We start from the raw sequence: 19,587 nt of genomic DNA on the forward strand, positions 1-19,587 counted from the left end.
GTGCTAAGTGACAACAGTTTTTATAAAGTACTCCCCAGTCCATGTAGCTATATTTAACACAGTAGCATGAGAGTTTCACATGCAATGTTGTCTGAAAGCTCAAAGGTCATGTACATTCAACAGTGGTATCCAACTTTGCCCTACATGGACTGAGCTCTCTACAGATTTTCTAAATCTTTTCACAATATTATGAACTGTAAATGGTGAAAGGCTTATTCACAGTCTTCTTGTTGAACTGATTAACAATTCTTTTACGTTTGGTACAAAGTTGTGAGCCACTACTTATCATTAGTTGACAATCAAGTTTTCTTCACCAGTTACCAGTTCAACTGCTTATTGTGGGATGCTGTAACATAAATAACTTTTAAATCTTATTTTGTCCCTGAATGTGTTAATACTCCGACCAGGCATAACATTATGACCAGACAGGTGACGTGAATGACACTGATTATCTCTTCATCACGGCACCTGTTAGTGGTACTATTAAAATATTACTATAGCAATGTTATTGCATGTTAAAATAGCTGAGCTTAGCTGTCCACAAATACATTGTTGAATAAAAAAATGCCATAAAAATAAGTTATGGTTGCATCTACAAATACGTCTTTTAAGAGTTTAAGAGGTTAGATTTTAGTTTCCCTGCATTTCTAAACAAATAATTAAGTTCTTAAAATAAGTGCCAAATAGCCTATAATTAAGTGAGCACTGTAATTAACGTTCTCAGTAATTTCACTGTGTGCGTAATTGCTCTAGGCCTTTAATTACATTTAGTTAAATACTGAAATACAGGTTTACTACAGGGTAGCATATTTATTTGCATATTTTATCTGTGACCTAGATTCCTGTTCTGAACCCATCTTTGGTTTAATAATCACAATGACTTGTGACTGCCAAACACTTTTGATATAGACAGCAGATCTGCATTATAAAATGCAACTCTTTTCCAGATGTTTCTTCAGACCAGCAAGGGCAAAACAATAATTACATCATTAACTTTGCATCTCTAAAAACAACAAAGTGTTTTTCACTGCTCCACAAGTTTGGCAACACAGATAAAAGTCCTTAAACTCTTGCCTGAAATTACCCAAGCTCAAATTCCTAACTGTGTGTAAGCCTAAACTGTTCTCAAATAACATCAAGTTGTTAAGCATGGGTGATGGACGAAAGTGGCAAGATGTAAATTAAAGTTAGGGCAAAGCATACATTTAAAGCAGAGATGTTCACAAGTCACAAAATACGAGTCCGAGTCAAGTCACGAGTCTTTAGGCTAGAGTCCGAGTCAAGTCACGAGTCAATATAATCTGCACACAACATATATTGGAAATGTAATGTAAACATAAACACATAATATGTAAATTCAGATAAAAAACAACAACAGATTAGCGACTGTATTTTTACTTCGTGCCTTTTCTTTCCTAGGTACCAGTTAAAAGCTTCAACTGACGTTTTGTTTTCATCCATAATATCCATAATACTGCTTACCTTAGCTTATGTTCTTCCAGATGCTATTACATTTATAAGCGTGTGTCCCATTAGGAATATAATCCGTTATTTTGTAAATGTGCTTATAATTAAAAACCTCCAAACTTTTCCCGGTTGTGAAGTAAAACACGAACTCGTTAGAAAGCCAATCAAGCGTTTCATCGACAAGCATCTGTGTGACGCAAACTGAATAAATGCAAATAACAGCATTTCTTACTAAAAATTAAAATCAGGAGGTCTGATTGGTTCAGAAAGCGGTTCTTTCAATCATTAGCGCCAATTCTGTAGGAGCGTTCCATTCACATTAGCTGTTACTGTGAAGTGCACTACGTAGGGTATTCCACCATTTTAAGTGAGATTTATATCCAAAGGGAGTAGGGAGCGACGCTTCATCACTACGCCGGAAGCTGGCTGGAACATTTACGCATTGCGTGCGTTGTGGGTTAAGGCGGCCGCAGCGTTATTAGAGAGCAGAAAATTACACGATCAGAATGATGTCGGATATATATATATATATATATATATAAATGTCACACGTAACTAATGTAAACACATACTGACTTTTGTTGTCCACAAGTCATTTTTTGCGAGCCCGAGTCATTTGAAATGAGTCCCCAGAGTCACAGCCTCGAGTCCCCATCTCTGATTTAAAGTATGTGAATTTAAAAACTCAGAAACAGAAATTGAGACAGGAGCTAAATAAGACTGAAGAGTTACACTCCACAATAAAAAAGTGAATTGGACACAGTGAGGGTATCAAGATTGAGTATAAAAGGAGGATCCACTTAAAGCTTAGTCTTTGCAAGCAGTAGGCACGTCTCATTAAGTCCAACATACAGTAACAACAGAATGAGCCCAGATTCTAACCTAGACCTACTCAAAACTTACTTCAAATTCTAAGCCATGTAAACAAAGTGGTAAGAGTTAAGACTCATTCACATGAAACCTACTAATTTGTAGGTATTAGTAGGTATTATTTGGGTGGTGGATGATTCTCAGCACTGCAGTGACACTGACATGGTGGTGGTGTGATAGTGTGTATTGTGCTGGTATGAGTGGATCAGACACAGCCATGCTGCTGGAGTTTTTAAACACCTCATTGTCACTGCTGGACTGAGAATAGGGCACCAACCGTGCATCACGCTCGTGCTGCCATGGTACCATTAAAGCTTTGCAGTGTACAAACCACATTTTTGTTTCATGCCAGTTTTAATTATTCCCAAACGCTTGATGATTTGGGTCTTGGAAAACTTTGAGCTTTTCTTTGAAAGCTCTCTACAATCGTCCTCTGACTGCTGCAGATGTATTTTTTAAGACTTAATGCCACCAACCAGACTGGACCAAATACGACTTACGTCATGCGCCCAGCAAGTAGTGCTGAGGGAAATCATATGAACGGTTATAATAATGGAAACATTGTAGAAATTAAAAAAGATCATTTATAAGCATCATTTTAAAAACGATGCATCGACTTAAAATATTGGCATGGACACATTTTTAGCGTCGACATCATCGACTAGGTCGACCAATCGCGGCAGCCCTATTCATCAGCTTCAGGAAATCCATAGAAATCTTTTTCATGTAGTTCAAGGCCACAGACAAACTATTGTTGAATATGCGTGAGGTGAGCACTCATGTGGCACTGCATGACAAACAGTCATGCTGCTGTGATAAATATAGCTACACGAGATCTGCAGTACTGAAAGACCATTGTCACACACATGGTGTTTATGGACTGTTGAGCAACTGAAATTTTGTATTAAGCAAAAATGGTCTCCTCAGTTTCCAAATAATTAAAAAAGGTGAGCACAGTGTAAACATGCCTACGCTCCAACTTTGTGGTGCAAGCCTCAGCCTCAAATTTACAAAGTACAATAAACAGCCATAACATTAAAACCACCTCCTTGTTTCTACACACACTGTCCATTTTATCAGCTCCACTTACAATTTAGAACACTTTGTAGTTCTACAATTACTGACTGTAGTCCATCTGTTTCTCTTTATGCTTTGTTAGCCCCCTTTCATGCTGTTATTTAATGGTCAGGACCCCCACAGGACCACTACAGAGTAGGTATTTTTTGTGTGGTGGATGATTCTCAGCACTGCAGTGACACTGACATGGTGGTGGTGTGTTAGTGTGTGTTGTGCTGGTATGAGTGGATCAGACACAGCAGCGCTGATGGAGTTTTTAAACACCTTACTGTCACTGCTGGACTGAGAATAGTCCACCAACCAAAAATATCCAGCCAACAGCACCCTGTGGGCAGCATCCTATGACCACTGATGAAGGTCTACAAGATGACCAACTCAAACAGCAGCAATAGATGAGCGATCGTCTCTGACTTTACATCTACAAGGTGGACCAACTAGGTAGGAGTGTCTAATAGAGTGGACAGTGAGTGGACACGGTATTTAAAAACTCCAGCAGTGCTGCTGTGTCTGATCCACTCATACCAGCACAACACACACTAACACACCACCACCATGTCAGTGTCACTGCAGTGCTGAGAATGATCCACCACCCAAATAATACCTGCTCTGTGGTGGTCCTGTGGGGGTCCTGATCATTGAAATGAAAGGGGGCCAACAAAGCATGCAGAGAAATAGATGGACTACAGTCAGTAATTGTAGAACTAAAAAGTGCTTCTATATGGTAAGTGGAGTGTAGAAACAAGGAGGCCTGGGGGTGGTTCTGGAGCCTATCCCAGCTTTTCAATGGGCGCAAGGCACACAGAAACACCCTGGATGGGGCGCCAGTCCACCGCAGGCCAGACACACATACACACAGTGCTACCCACTGAGCCAACAAGCCACCCCAAGCACTAAGCACTAATATGCAGTAGTTTTAATGACATGTTGCAACAGTTTGGGGAAGGAGGTGTGATGGATTGGCGTCCTGGCCGAGGTGTGTTATGGTATTGTGCTCAGTGATTCCGGGGAGACCTGACCCAACGGGACCCTGACCAGGATAAAGCAGTGGTAAACATGAAAATTAAATAAAGAAAAGTAGCTCTGCAGACAAGTTATAAGTTCTTATTTTCTTTGAAAGGAGAGTGAATAATTCTATTGCACAATCATGTACATAGCATGCACAGGCGGCACGGTGGCTAAGTGGGTTCGATCGGTGGTGGTCCTGGGTTCGATCCCCAGGTGGGGCGGTCCGGGTCCCTGCTGTGTGGAGTTTGCATGTTCTCCTCGTGTCCGCGTGGGTTCCCTCCGGGGGCTCCGGTTTCCTCCCACAGTCCAAAGACATGCAAGTGAGGTGAACTGGAGATACTAAATTGTCCATGACTGTGTTTGATATAACCTTGTGTGAACTGATGAATGTTGTGTAATGAGTAACTACCGTTCCTGTCATGAATGTACACAAAGAGTGTAAAACATGACGTTAAAATCCTAATAAACAAACATAGCATGCACACAAAATACCTGCATCTGCAACACTTACCAGCCACCACTTCAAAGAGTACGAATCGATTTTGTTTTTCCCGGTCGTAAGAAATGGTTGCTGACTCTGGTTATAACGTTTGTCAAACCACTTCGAGACACCTGGTTCTGCAACGCAAGTTGAGCAGCTGCACATGCGTTGCTGAACTTGCTGTAGTTTAACGATGGTCCTCGTGGTGCTCGGGGTATCTTGAACGATGTTCTTCTGGATCGTGTAGGAGACGATCATAAAAAATAGGACCAAGCAAGACAAGGCACAGATGCACAGCTTCTTCTTCAGAAGCATGTTTCACCCAAAGCTGTAACGATGCTCACCAGGGTAAAAAATAAAAATGTGTTTCAGTGCTAGTTATATAGGGGTTTTCCCCACATGATGCATGCAGTGGTTACTTCTGATAGCTTCCCCTTCTAACCAAGAAGACAGGGTGCATGTGCATGATTTAAAAAAAAACAAAAAACACTATGTTTAAAATCAAAAATATCCTTTAAAACTCTTTGCCTGAGAAAATGTATGAAACGGTTATTCCGGTCGGTCCTTTTTGGGGCCGAAAGGTCAGGGTCAGGAACGTGCTGTAAAGTCTGGAAAAATGAGATGTTCATTCAGATCAGCCATTACTAGATAAAAAAAAAGAGCAGGAAGAACGTTGAGGTTCACGTCCAGATTATCAAGCTGCAAGAATCTCTCATGTCTCCGTCAATATGACCAGTGTTTGTAGTTTTTCAGCATCCTCGTTCCTGAAACACACAGAAAACACACGAACATTTTTATATGTTGTTTAGTTTACGATCTAATTGAGTGAATAGGCACTCCTGAAAGCAAGCTCACCCGTCAGCAAAGGGAACACCCTGCCACATACTGTCAGCAATATTTAAAAAAGACTGTAATGGTCGAAACCCCAGCTTCATCTGACATTTATCTACATGAAGAGCAGCGATCCCTGATACTGCAGCAAACGCTTAAATCATATAAAGGGAATAAAACACCGATGAAAATGACTCGCCTGCCTCTAAGCTACTCTGTTTCTGTAGTATTTTCTTGGCATGCTTGCGCGAGAGATCTTCAGAAGCAGTCGGAAGTGCAGCGGTAGTGTAGACGAGAGGCAGGAAAAAACAGAATCAACTGTTGCCATTTGCTGAGGCTGCAGAATTCTAGAAGAACGAGCAGTGCCACAGAGTGATTACAACACTCTGCATATCTTGCATTCATACAGGTTAGTGCAGTTTGTGGAGTTGTATTTAGACACATGAAGAACATGCTACTCTACACATAAGGACTCAGACCACTCAAGCAGGGAATCGAACCCGGTGCTACCCATCAAGCCACCGTAGTGCCCATGTTAATACATATGAGATTAAATTTGTGGTTTTAAACCACCTCCTTGTTTCTACACTCCACTTACCATAAGAAGCACTTTGTAGTTATTCAATTAATATTACTAAATACCTTTTATAGCCTGCTTTTACCCTGTTCTTCAATGGTCAGGACCACTACAGCGTAGGTATTATTTGGGTGGTGGATGATTCTCAGCACTGCAGTGACACTGACATGGTGGTGGTGGTGTGTTAGTGTGTGTTTGTACTAGTATGAGTGGATAAAACACAGCAGTGCTGATTGAGTTTTTAAACACCTCACTGTCCCTGCTGGACTGAGAATAGTCCACCAACCAAAAAATATATCCAGCCAACAGCACCCCGTTGGCAGCGTCCTGTGACCACTGATGAAGGTCTAGAAGATGCAGTACCTGAGAGTGAGCAGTGTGTCCGAATACGTAGTCTTCATTAACCAGTATGCGAAAAGTACCCGGATGACCTACTGCATGGGCAGCCATTTTTTAGTATGCACACTTGCGATCCGATAATCTATCCCATAATTTAACTGGAGCTGCAAAGAGGAAAGATGGTGGAAAGTGGAGCAAGACAAACATTGAAAATTTTATGATAGGCGCCCAGGTGGCGCGTCGGGTTATTCCGCTAGCACACCAGCACCGAGTTTCTGAACTCCTCGGTTTGAAACTCGGTGTTGCCGCCGGTCGGCTGGGCGCCATCTGGCGGGCATAACTGGCAGTGCCTGAAGCAGATACTAATTGGCTACCGTATCTGACTATGTGTGGGTGGGTGGGTGGGTGGGACTTCATACGCTGTGTAAGGACCCTGATTGGCGGAAGAGACGCCTGTGCAGAATGCAGGGGCGAGAAGAGGAGGGCTGTACACGTGTCGGAGGAGGCGTGTACAGCGACGTGCTCTCCTCGGATGCAATCTGGTGTCTCTCAGCAGCGGAAAACCAAATTGAGTGTGCTAAATGGGGAGGAAAAATGGGGAGAAAATGCATTAAAAAAATTTGTATAACTAAGTACAACCCTGAATAACGTTATGGATAACGTTGCGTGCATACTGCACACTCTCGAATTTAGTACATTCTGTTCAAGTATGTGATTTCGGACACAGCCATGGACAATTTTATATCTCCAACTCCCCTCACTTGCATGTCTTTGGACTGTAGGAGGATACCGAAGCTCCCGGAGGAAACCCACGCAGACACGGGGAGAACATGCAAACTCCAGACAGAAAGAACCCGGACCGCTGCACCTGGGAATGGTACCCAGGACATTCTTGCTGTGAGGCGACAGTGCTACCCACCCAAGAATGTAATAACAAAATGACAGCTCTGCATAACAATGCAATTAGCTAAGAGCTCTCCGGTTTAAAACCCAGCTGTGGTAAATTTAAAACATGAATAGACAAACAACCATTATGCGCAAGACTGCGGTCTCAGCTATTCATGTTTCTAAAACAGTGGTTCCCAACTTTCACTTCTGTACAACGCGTTCACGCTGTGGGCAGGTGACGTGAAGAAGCCGAGGGCTGCGTCCGAAATCACATGCTTAAACAGTACTGTACTTAACAGGACTTAAACCGGGTACAATTTAATGAATACTAAAACAATAAGCCACGAGAGACCGTGCGTTACTGCGATTTTATACAACAGTTAGTTCCGACCTTACAATCTGATTGGTTGAGAAGCGTTCTAACTGTGCTGATATTCGTGATAACAGCACGGCCTTTTCACACCACGTTGCCAGTAACGACAAGCTTCATGCACACAAACGCGCACGCAGGCGACACAGCCTTTTTTTTCCCGATTGCGTTTTAAATCCGTTATCTGATATACAATCTAGTGCACTGTGTAGGGAACATAACCAATTGTCTAATATATTGTCTAGTGCACTATGTAGTGAACATGAATGCGTTATCCGATACACAATCTAGTGCACTATGTAGGGAACATTAATGTGTTTGTAACGCGAACAGTTAGCTTAATAGCCCAGTTAGAAGCTCCTAAGAGTTCTGTTATCACCCATAATCCTTTGGTGTGTGCAAGATGTTTTTTGTTTCTTTTTTTTCCTCTTCGGAGGTTCTTGCCTTTTTCTTCTTGTTCTTTTTACCTCCCTGAAATGAGTTTTTGCAACTTGGGATGTCTGCTTTGTAGTGTTAAACTTTATATTCGTTGTGGAACTACTTTTTGGCGGAAGGTATTGTCAATATTAAAGCATATTTATTATGAAATTCAGGGCTTCTTTGATTTATTTTCTTTCTTTATTTTGTAAAAACTGTTGTATAAAAGCAATAGAACACTTGAGGTCGTGTGTTATGATCTACGGCCGAATCACAGCCGTGATGTTATTCGCAATAACACACTCCCTCTCGTGTTCTATTGCTTAATTATCACGGGGAACGTTGTTTTGGCACGGCGCGAAGCGGAGTGCCTAAAACGTCTTTCCCCGTGATAAAATCATAGCAGTAACAGGTAGAAGTGTCTAATATGTTGGACAGTGAGTGGACATGATATTTAAAAACTCCAGCAGCGCTGCTGTGTCTGATCCACTCATACCAGCACAACACACACTAACACACCACCACCGTGTCAGTGTCAAAGCAGTGCTGAGAATCATCCACCACCTAAATAATACCTACTCTGTAGTGGTTCTGTGTGGGTCCTGACCATTGAAGAACAGGGTGAAAGGGGGCTAACAAAGCATGCAGAGAAACAGATGGACTACAGTCAGTAATTGTAGAACTACAAAGGTAAGTGGAGCTGATAAAATAAACAGTGAGTGTAGAAACAAGGAGGTAGTTTTAATGTTATGGCTGATGTGACGTGTGTAGCCAAACATATGTGGACAGCCTTTTAGCAATTGAGTCCAACTGTTTAAGCTCTACTTTGTGCTATAAGGTATAACAGCAATTAAGCTGCTGGGCTGCTCATTCCCTCTGAATAAACTGTAATAACATTGGATACACAGGGTCTAGCCAAGCCAAAGCGGCAGAGGTCCAGACTTGCATGGGATCATCTGATGCTCAGCTGATTGGTAGGGAGAGCTGCTGCTTGCCAATCCCCAAACAGCTCTGCGGCTGCTGGCAGTGTTAGCAAAAAACCACCCACTTAGCAGGGCAGCCAACTAGCCGCCCTTGCTTAAAGGGAAAAAAGAGAGACGGGAAGGAACATTACTAATCGGGGCTAAACCAAGAAACCCCCATACTATAAAACCCACCTAAACTAAAAGCGAAACGAAAAATAGTCCTTTTGTAGCCCTTTTAAAGAACTTAAAGAAATAGTCATTTTATTTGATCCAAAATGCTCCTCAAAGAACATCAAGAGTAGCACAACCAAAATGTGCGAAAATGAACTATTTAACTAAAATCACACAACGTAGCTTCATGAACGGCTTCATTTTTTTATCTCAACCTCTCTTTACAAAAATATAAACTTAGTTTAAAAAAAGTTCAGGCACTTACAATTACATTCAAAAATCTGCCCCAGTAAAACTTTTAACATATACAGTACACCCTTGAGTTATGAAGTTTACCATACGAAAATTTTGGGTTACGAACCATCTTTTTTTAACTTAACGTATGAACAAATTTCGGATTACGAACCGAAATTCGCAAAACACGTGACGTGACGACTCTCACGTCCGCTGTCCGAATGTTCTATATACAGTGAGCAAACATTCGGACAGTGGACAGTGTTTTGATCGGTGTTTTCTTTATATTTTGTAAAATTCTATATTAAAATTGCCTTAAAGAAGGTGCCGAGAAGGCACAGTGGTGAGAAAATGAAAAAATCTATTACTGTTTGTTGTTATGTAATTACTCCTGCTAGTAGCTGTCACTGTGTCAGACAGCGGGGACAGCGAGTATTGAAATAAAGAAGGAAATAATAGAGAAATATGAGAGTTATTGTTGTTTCTGGTAGATACATTTTACCGAAATATAATGTGTGATGTTTTATGTACAGTACTACTGTGTATTGTTGTGTATTATTGTTTATTACAGGAATGGCTATTCTATAATGTAAGATTTAAGGGAAAATATACTTGTATTTATAACAAAAAAGACCATTTAAGACATTAGAAAGGTTAGGTGGGGGTTTATTTAGAGATGTACCGATCGGGGTTTTTGGCACCGATTTCGATCTCCGATCTCCTTTCAGGGCGATCGGCCGATAGTTGATTCCGATCGGGGGTGGGGGGTGGGGGTGTTACTTCTAAAACTAAAGCAATTCATTTTTTCACCCACAGGAGACATATTTCATTAGTCTAACTGACCACACACACACACGCACACACAGGTTTAATGTTGTCCAGTTCAGTCTGAAAAAACCTTAAAAATAGGTCTAACAGTGAAGATAACCCGGTGACAAAAGCAACGGCGTGTGTGTGTCTTCAAGAGAGACGCTCTGTTCACAGTATCGATATAAGTGATTCAGGAGTCGATTCATTTTTTTAAACACCAGCTACTTACAGAACATTTTGTGTGACTCTCTTACATTAAAAAGCTTAATTAAAAAGCTCAATTTAAAAGCTTAATTAAACTGCTATTACCACGGAGCGGTAACCGAGTCAGACTCGTTCTGCCTGTGGAGCTAAAAGTCAGTCAGAGCAGATTATCCTGAACTAACGAATTTAGTAATTAATAAAGGTTTGCCTCTGATTGGCTCTGTAATGTTTTCTGTTCTCATCTACATCAAAAGCAAGAACCGCTTACGATTTACCAAAGTGAACCACGAATTTATATAACGTGCTCATAGAATCCATTCGGATGGGATCGGGTTGAATTATCTTTTTAAAGTAAATATTTCAATTAGCAAAAGTGCATCGTGTGTATGATGCACAACGTTAATTATGTTATTTTAGGTTGTGAAATGCGATGGTTGGCGCTTTGTAGCTCTGGATCAATCCACTGAGCTGTTAAGCTTAACATGGAGGTGATCTTTATATATCACGCGATCGGATCTGCTGAATTTAGGAAATATCGACCGATCGCCGATCGCATATTTTGATTAAAAATCGTCCGGTTTCGATACATAGCCGATCGATCCTCCCATCTCTAATTCTATTTACATGATTTCTTATGGGAAAAACAGGTTTAACCAACGAACATTTTGATTTAAGAACAGCTTACAATTATCCTCTTCTGGAAAGTTGAAAAAAAGATGCAACTTACAGTTCAGGAGAAGAAAAAGACAGAATCAACTAAAACGTACCATGGGAAAAGTACCAGTTTTCCCCACTGCGAGTAAAGCAGACATGTCCCAGAAAAGAGTATCCACACAGTTTTGCATTTGGCAGCCATACCAAACATGCGATAAGCAACAGGTGGTTGTGAAAAACAGTTTTCACCCCTCCCGGACCACTTTCTGGTTTAATCTGGTAAACAAGTTTTCTTATAACAAAAAGGCCTGACCCTCTACTTATTATGTCTTTTGTGTTTAGCCGTGAAATTGAAAATACACGGAACTAGTTTTTTCACCAGTTGATCACAGGCTACTTTGTTCGGTTCATGTTTTTTTTCAGCTGCTTCTGTTGCCAGCTGATATGCGCTATGGAGGTCAGAGGCACACCAAAACAGATAACGGACCCCTGGTAGACGAGCATAGATAATGCAATGCAACAGGCATTATATGCATGCCAGGGCTCTAGAGTGCGACCAATTTGGTCGCACATGCGACCTAATTTCTCAATGGTGCGACAAAAAAAAATCTCAGGTCGCACCGGTGCGACCAGGCGTCCGAGGGGAAAAAAAAACCAGACACACATTAGGCCAATATCATGGTCTAAACCAATCAGAGATAGTGAAAGGCGGGACAATATTGTAGCTGTGATATGTGAGCGACATTCAGCTCAGCCAATCAGAATGCAGCACCAGGTTTATACACGTGCGTTCGGACGTTCTGCAGTTAGTTTAGTTTTGTATATGAGACTCGCCGGATGTCCCCAGAATGGAAGTTCGGGTTCTGGAGCTCGGCGGTGTAAAGTGCTGTAACGCTCACTTAAGTCCTGACTAAACAGTTAAAGTGACTCGACCCTGTCGTGTGTCTTTATTCCCACACCTCCACCACCGCACACCGGGCTAATGCTAGCGGTAAAGTGCGGCGATAGTGAAAGTAAAAACACGACAAAATTTTCGTTAAGTAAAATATAAAATAAATAAAAGACCATAATATATTACAATACATGTAATCAAAATACGCAGTGAGTGCACCGCAAGCGATTTTGGGAATCTGTGTAAAAGATTCAGTAAAGCCGATAATATAATGCACTGCATTTAAGATTACACTCTAACACTCTAGAGCCCCATACACACACACCCACACACCCACCCACACCCCCACACCCACCCACACACACACACACACCCACACCCACACCCACACCCACACCCACACCAGATTGTTAGTTATTTACAAGTCAATATTGCCTGTATGGACAGTGATAAAAAAAAAAAAAAAAAGTGAACCTGTAAAACTGCGGTGTTAAATGCGATGCGGTCGAAAAAAAAAGTTAGGCGCACCAGTGCAACCAGTGTAAAAAGTTAGTCTAAAGCCCTGCATGCACAGGCTGACTGATTTTCTGACCTGCCTCTAGTTTGGGTCTAGTGTAGGGCTGGGTGATATGACTAAAAAACGATCTCGATATTCTTAAGAGATGAAAACCTTAACAATGTTTCCCTTTCGCTGCCAAAACAGCCCTGACCCGTCGAGGCATGGACCCCACTAGACCCCTGAAGGTGTGCTGTGGTATCTGGCACCAAGATATTAGCAGCAGATCCTTTAACTCCTGTAAGTTGTGAGGTGGGGCCTCCATGGATCGAACTGGTTTGTCCAGCACATCCCACAGATGCTGGATTGGATTGAGATCTGGGGAATTTGGAGGCCAAGTCAACACCTCAAACTTCTTGTTGTGCTCCTCAAACCGTTCCTGAACCATTTTTGCTTTGTGGCAGGGCGCATTATCCTGCTGAAAGAGGCCACAGCCATCAGGAAAAGGGTGAACATGGTCTGCAACTATACTTAGGTAGGTGTTACGTGTCAAAGTAACATCCACATGGATGGCAGGACCCAAGGTTTCAGAGCATCACACTGCCTCCGCCGGCTTGCCTTCTTCTCCTGGATCGGACCACACGGGCCAGCCTTCGCTCCCCACGTGCATCAGTGAGCCTTGGCCGCCCATGACCCTGTCGCCGGTTTACCACTGTTCCTTCCTTGGACCACTTTTGATAGATACTACCCACTGCAGACCGGGAACACCCCACAAGAGCTGCAGTTTTGGAGACTCTGACCCAGTCGTCTAGCCATCACAATTGGGCCCTTGTCGAACTCAAAATGTTCACTTGCTGCCTAATATATCCCACCCACTGACAGTATCAGCGAGAAAAAGGCTGTGACAGTGAGACATACCAGTGAGGTAGACCTGAGTGTGGACCAACTTGGTGTGGTGTGCTCGTGTGTGAGTGTTTGCGTGTTTGTATGTGTGGGTGTGTGTGTGTGCAGTTAGGAATGCCCAACATTTGCAAAAGGTCAATCCTAGCAAGAAGTACATACTGGACAAAAAACCTATAGAACAAATAAACAGTGGAAGCCTTTCAGTCTTTTGTTGGGGAAGCCTGGTTGGTCACTTCAGCAATGTTTGGAAAATCCCTGTGTCTTGGCTCGCACCACAAAGAGCTGATAAACACAAGATCTAGTAGGTCCCTGTTTGTTTATTCAAAGGAGATTTACTTTAAGGGTAAATCATGCATGCAAAACGTCTTTCATGTCATTAAGCTTCATTGACTTCTCCACACACAAATGCTCAAATCAACAGTTCCCTCTGCAGATTATTATTATTTACACTGATTTTTACACTCACTGTTTTGTTATCAGCTCCACTTACCACATAGGAGCACTTTGTAATTCTACAGTATGCTGGTATGAGTGGATCAGACACAGCAGAGCTGCTGGAGTTTTTAAATACCGTGTCCACTCTATTAGACACTCCTACCTAGTTGGTCCACCTTGTAGATGTAAAGTCAGAGACGATCGCTCATCTATTGCTGCTGTTTGAGTTGGTCACCTTGTAGATCTTCATCAGTGGTCAAAGGACGCTGCCCACGGGGCGCTGTTGGCTAGATATATTTTAGGTTGGTGGACTATTCTCAGTCCAGCAGGGACAGTGAGGTGTTTAAAAACTCCAGCAGCGCTGCTGTGTCTGATCCACTCATACCAGCACAACACACACTAACACACCACCACCATGTCAGTGTCACTGCAGTGCTGAGAATCATCCACCACCTACCTAAATAATACCTGCTCTGTGGTGGTCCTGGGAGAGTCGTGACCATTGAAGAACAGCATGAAAGATGGCTAACAAAGCATGCAGAGAAACAGATGGACTACAGTCAGTAATTGTAGAACTACAAAGTGCTTCTATATGGTAAGTGGAGCTGATAAAATGGACAGTGAGTGTAGAAACAAGGAGGTGGTTTTAATGTTATGGTTGATCGATGTATAATCTTGGGTGGATGCATCTGAGCTAACACAAACAGCATGGGCTATTTCAATCTCTCTAAAATTAAGCCTTTTCTCTTCTCAACCATAAGCCAGACTTGTTCTAACCATCCTTCTAGCTGCTCTTGATGGACAACTCCAAAAAAGCTAGCAACCTCATAAATGCACAGCTTTCACCCCAGAATTGGCCTTGGCTCTCTACATCAAATCACAAACAGCCTGAATAATGGCTGAGGAGCATGAGGGGAACACGTTTGAGAATGGTTAAGTGTACTCACAGTGGAATTCCCTTCTGGTTCAGGTTGCTCTTCAGTCAGTTGGGTTGAAGCTCCCACAGAACCCCAAGGTTTACCTTCTAATTCACATAAGGCTGTTAAACTATGAATCTGTGGATCATACGTTCTCCCTCGGACTCTAACTCATCGCCAAGCTTTAACAGATTGGAGGGTTTCTTTATTGAATTCTACATCTGTGTCTTCTGGGACGTCTATGCACCAATAGTAAAGCTGAGCCGTGCTCTCATTGAGATTAATTTATATTCTGACTGAAAGTTGAATAAATAAACTATCTGGTATAAAATCTGGTATATCTGGTTTAAAAAGAATATTAGGTAACTCTATTGTGATTTACATTTACATTTTCAGCATTTAGCAGACGCTTTTATCCAAAGCGACTTACACGATGAGCAATTGCGGGTTAAGGGCCTTGCTCAGAGACCCAACAGTGGCAACTTGGTGATGGTGGGGCTTGAAGCGGCAACCTTCTGTTTACTAGTCCAGTACCTTAACCACTGAGCTATCACTGATTTAGTGCTACTAGTTTTATACAGGTATTCATTTTAGTGTCTGGTTTGTCAATCATGCTACAATTTTTTTGTCCCAGTGGTGCCTTTACTTTATGCAGCACCTCTATCCCAAGCAGAATCTAAGCGCAACACACACTAACACACCACCACCATGTCAGTGTAACAGCAGTGCTGAGAATGATCCACCACCTACCTAAATAATACCTGCTCTGTGGTGGTCCTGAACATTGAAGAACAGGGTGAAAGCAGGCTAAAAAAGTATGTAGAGAAACAGATGGACTACAGTCAGTAATTGTAGAACTACTAAGTGCTCCTATATGGTAAGTGGAGCTGATAAAATGGACAGTGAGTGTAGAAACATGTTATGGCTGATCAGTGTATGTTACTCTGTGTTTGCCCTAAATGCACAATGGTTAATCTGGGTAACCACCAATTTTAAACCATTACTTTAAATAAATTCACGTTGGTTGCTAAACAAAACCATATTTAATCTTAATCTTAAATGCACGTATTATTTTTGTTTAATTTTATTTCTGTAAATTCTTATTTCAGTTTTGGACAAGCTGCTCTAACAACCATGCAGACCCAGCTTTGCAAAGAAGCTACAGTTCTTACATCACTTCCTGTGTGCTACTTTTTCAACAGTCTCAATAACAACATTAAACATTTTTAGAAAATGTGGAGGTTCTCTTTAAACAGAAATGCAAATTTAGAAATAGAAAAAAAACCAATGTGGTTTCTTACTGAGACCACTGTGCCGTAATACTGCACCTCAGTAGTCTTTGTGACCTATAATCCCCAAACATGCTGTCATTTTATACATCTCATTAGATTTGGGCCTGGTGGCAGGTACTATTGTGAAGTAAATGTATTTAAAAAACTGTCCAGCCCCACCAATAAACACAAAAGCATAATACTTAATACACCTACATCCACCAATCTTTGCACTGTACAACATGTAAGCAGTAACCATTCCAGACAAACATAATTAAACACTACAGTACGGCGTACTCCAAAGGCAGAAAACCGGCACAAATTCCTTTTCTTGCAGACAAGCTCTGGAGCTCAGCCATCTAAACACTTACTTGAAAGTGAAAGGTTTTGTCTTGGCGTGTATTATATAGCTCCACCGTGTCAGCAGTGACCGCTGAATTTTAAGTGGTGCACGTTGGAGAGGACGACTATAGAGAAGCATGAGAAGCGGGGGCTGGAGAGGCTCATGTTTCTTAAGCCAAACCCAGTACCACACACACACATCTTCTCGATAAAAAGTAAGAAAACACATTGCTTTCACAAACACAACCGAACATGACCTACTCCAACACCCCCCTCTGAGCCTAGACTGGGCGAATTTGAACCAGCTGCCCTTAGTCCATATCCTTCCTCTTCGAAACGCCTTGTTTCTACACTCACTGTTCATTTGATCAGCTCCATTTACCATATAGAAGCACTTTGTAGTTCTACAATTACTGACTGTAGTCCATCTGTTTCTCTGCATGCTTTGTTAGCCCCCTTTCATGCTGTTCTTCAAAGGTCAGGACCCCCACAGGACCACTACAGAGCAGGTATTATTTAGGTAGTGGATCATTCTCAGCACTGCAGTGACACTGACATGGTGGTGGTGTGTTAGTGTGTGTTGTGCTGGTATGAGTGGATCAGACACAGCAGCGCTGATGGAGTCTTTAAATACAGTGTCCACTAACTGTCCACTCTATTAGACACTCCTATCTAGTTGGTCCACCTTGTAGGTGTAAAGTCAGAGACGATCGCTCATCTATTGCTGCTGTGTGAGTTGGTCATCTTCTAGACCGTCATCAGTGGTCACAGGACGCTGCCCACGGGGCGCTGTTGGCTGGGTATTTTTGGTTTGTGGACTATTCTCAGCCCAGCAGGGACAGTGAGGTGTATAAAAACTCCAGCAGCGGTGCTGTGTCTGATCCACTCATACTAGCACAACACATACTAACACACTACCATGTCAGTGTCACTGCACTGCTGAGAATGACCCACCACCCAAATAATACCTACTCTGTAGTGGTCCTGGAAGAGTCCTGACCATTGAAGAACAGAGTAAACAAGGTTAAAAAAGTATGTAGAAAAACAGATGGACTATAGTCAGTAATTGTAGAACTACAAAGTGCTTCTATATGGTAAGTGGAGAGTGTTTGTAAAAACAAGGAGGTGGTTTTAATGTTATGGCTGATCAGTGTATATTAGCCGGCTTTTAATGAGCACCTGAAAATGTAAATTACAGTTTCAAGTAGGGATGTAAAGATCCTTTCTGTGTGGAGTTTGCATGTTCTCCCCGTGTCTGCGTGGGTTTACTCCGGGTGCTCTGGTTTACTCCCACAGTAAAGTTAAAGACATGCAAGTGAGGTGAATTGAAGATACTAAATTGTCCATGACTGTGTTTGATATAAACTTGTGAACTGATAAACCTTGTTTAATGAGTAACTACCGTTCCTGTCATGAATGTAACCAAAAGTGTAAAAACATGACGTTAAAATCCTAATAAACAAACAAAACCTCGCTTGGTTGACGGCACTTCACAAAGTGCCAGGTAGGGGATTTTCCAGCCAAATTTATTTAAGCGAGGATCCTTCCTCATCCTTTTTTCCTTTTGACAAAAGCCATCCAACATCAGAACTTTGTATGATTTAACCCCTTCAGGCTCTCAAACTGAATTTCTTCCAACTTAACCGGGACAGTGGTAGTTCAGCAGGTAAGGCACTGGACTAATAATACGTAGATAGGTCGCTGGTTCAAATCCCATTACTGCCAGGTTGCCAATGTTGGACCCATTAACCCTCATTTCCTTGAATTGTATGTTGCAATGCAGTGAATGCAACTGTCGAGCATCCGCTACCGTCTGTTTCTTATTATAGGCTACCCCAATTTTCCCGAAATAACTATGAGTGGAAGGGTGGGGGAGTAGAAACATTACGGTGACCAGTCACAAACAAAAAAGCCTCTTTTTCTAATTAAAAAAATAAAATGTGACATGTTAACTAGTAAACTCAAATCCAAACCGACCGAACAGTAAACAAAATCTCGATTATCTGGCACTGAATGAAGTAGTTCGGTCAATCTTTCCGTTAAACTGCCTAGCGTTTATACTGAACACCCCACAACTCAACAACAACAACAACAAAACTTACCATGGTTACTTTTGTTCGCTTTAAATTAACTTTCACGGTTTAATTCGACATTTACGAGTTTCTCCTCGCTTCTCTACACGTTTGTTAGGACTAGGGTTAGGACTTGTTGCATTCCATGTACTGTATCAAACCGCTTCCTGTGTGGGGAACTTTTTAACACAGAACGTGTAGCGTAACTTTTACATTATGGACGATTTAAATTGTTTTACTGTTATAAAAAGTTATTAAAAGTCAACGAACTACTTCTCGACACAACTCGGCATCGTGGAGTAACATTTTTGTGCGTTAACCTTCCTCAGCATTTCAACTATCGTCGAATATTATTCGACTTAAAAACGCTAAACACGTAATTTCACGTAACTCACCCCGTGTTCTCAGGTCGTCTGTTTATCAAACTGAATTTCTTCTAATCTCCGGTCGTGTTTCAAGAGAGAACTTCAAGCTCATCTCATTCACAGTCACTTAATCACTCCCTCACTCCCTCGCTCACCAGCCTACCCAACATTAAAACCACCTCCTTGTTTCTACACTCACTGTCCAATTTATCAGCTCCTCTTCTTCAATGGTCAGGACCCCCACATGACCCATACAGAGCAGGTATTATTTAGTTGGTGGATCATTCTCAGCACAGCAGTGACACTGACATAGTGGTGGTGTGTTAGTGTGTGTTGTGCTGGTATGATTGGATCAGACACAGCAATGCTGCTGGAGTTGTTAAATACCGTGTCTACTCACTGTCCACTCTATTACACACTCATACCTAGTTGGTCCACCTTGTAGATGTAAAGTCAGACACGAGTCGCTCATCTATTGCTGCTGTTTGAGTTGGTCACCTTCTAGAACAGTGTTTCTCAACCATTTTTCAGTCA

The 19,587-nt window shown here is 41.9% G+C and overlaps 1 protein-coding gene across 2 annotated transcripts in view; it reads right to left on the reverse strand.

Moving 5' to 3' along the window:
• Positions 1-19,134, reverse strand: part of st3gal8 (ST3 beta-galactoside alpha-2,3-sialyltransferase 8) — a 32,050-nt gene extending 12,916 nt beyond the window's left edge. The window contains exons 1-2 of one of the 2 annotated variants that reach the window (XM_062986388.1): positions 19,084-19,134; positions 4,931-5,664 (exon numbers count right to left, since the gene is read on the reverse strand). In XM_062986388.1, the coding sequence (XP_062842458.1) occupies positions 4,931-5,215 (285 nt within the window). In that variant the 5' untranslated portion in view covers positions 5,216-5,664; positions 19,084-19,134. Of the gene's footprint in view, positions 1-4,930; positions 5,665-15,033; positions 15,088-19,083 lie in introns of those variants that run through there. The other variant, XM_062986389.1, reaches the window with a different exon arrangement.
• Positions 19,135-19,587: the final 453 nt, after the last annotated feature.

This window comes from Trichomycterus rosablanca, chromosome 24 (assembly GCF_030014385.1).
Source record: "Trichomycterus rosablanca isolate fTriRos1 chromosome 24, fTriRos1.hap1, whole genome shotgun sequence".
NCBI lineage: Eukaryota > Metazoa > Chordata > Actinopteri > Siluriformes > Trichomycteridae > Trichomycterus > Trichomycterus rosablanca.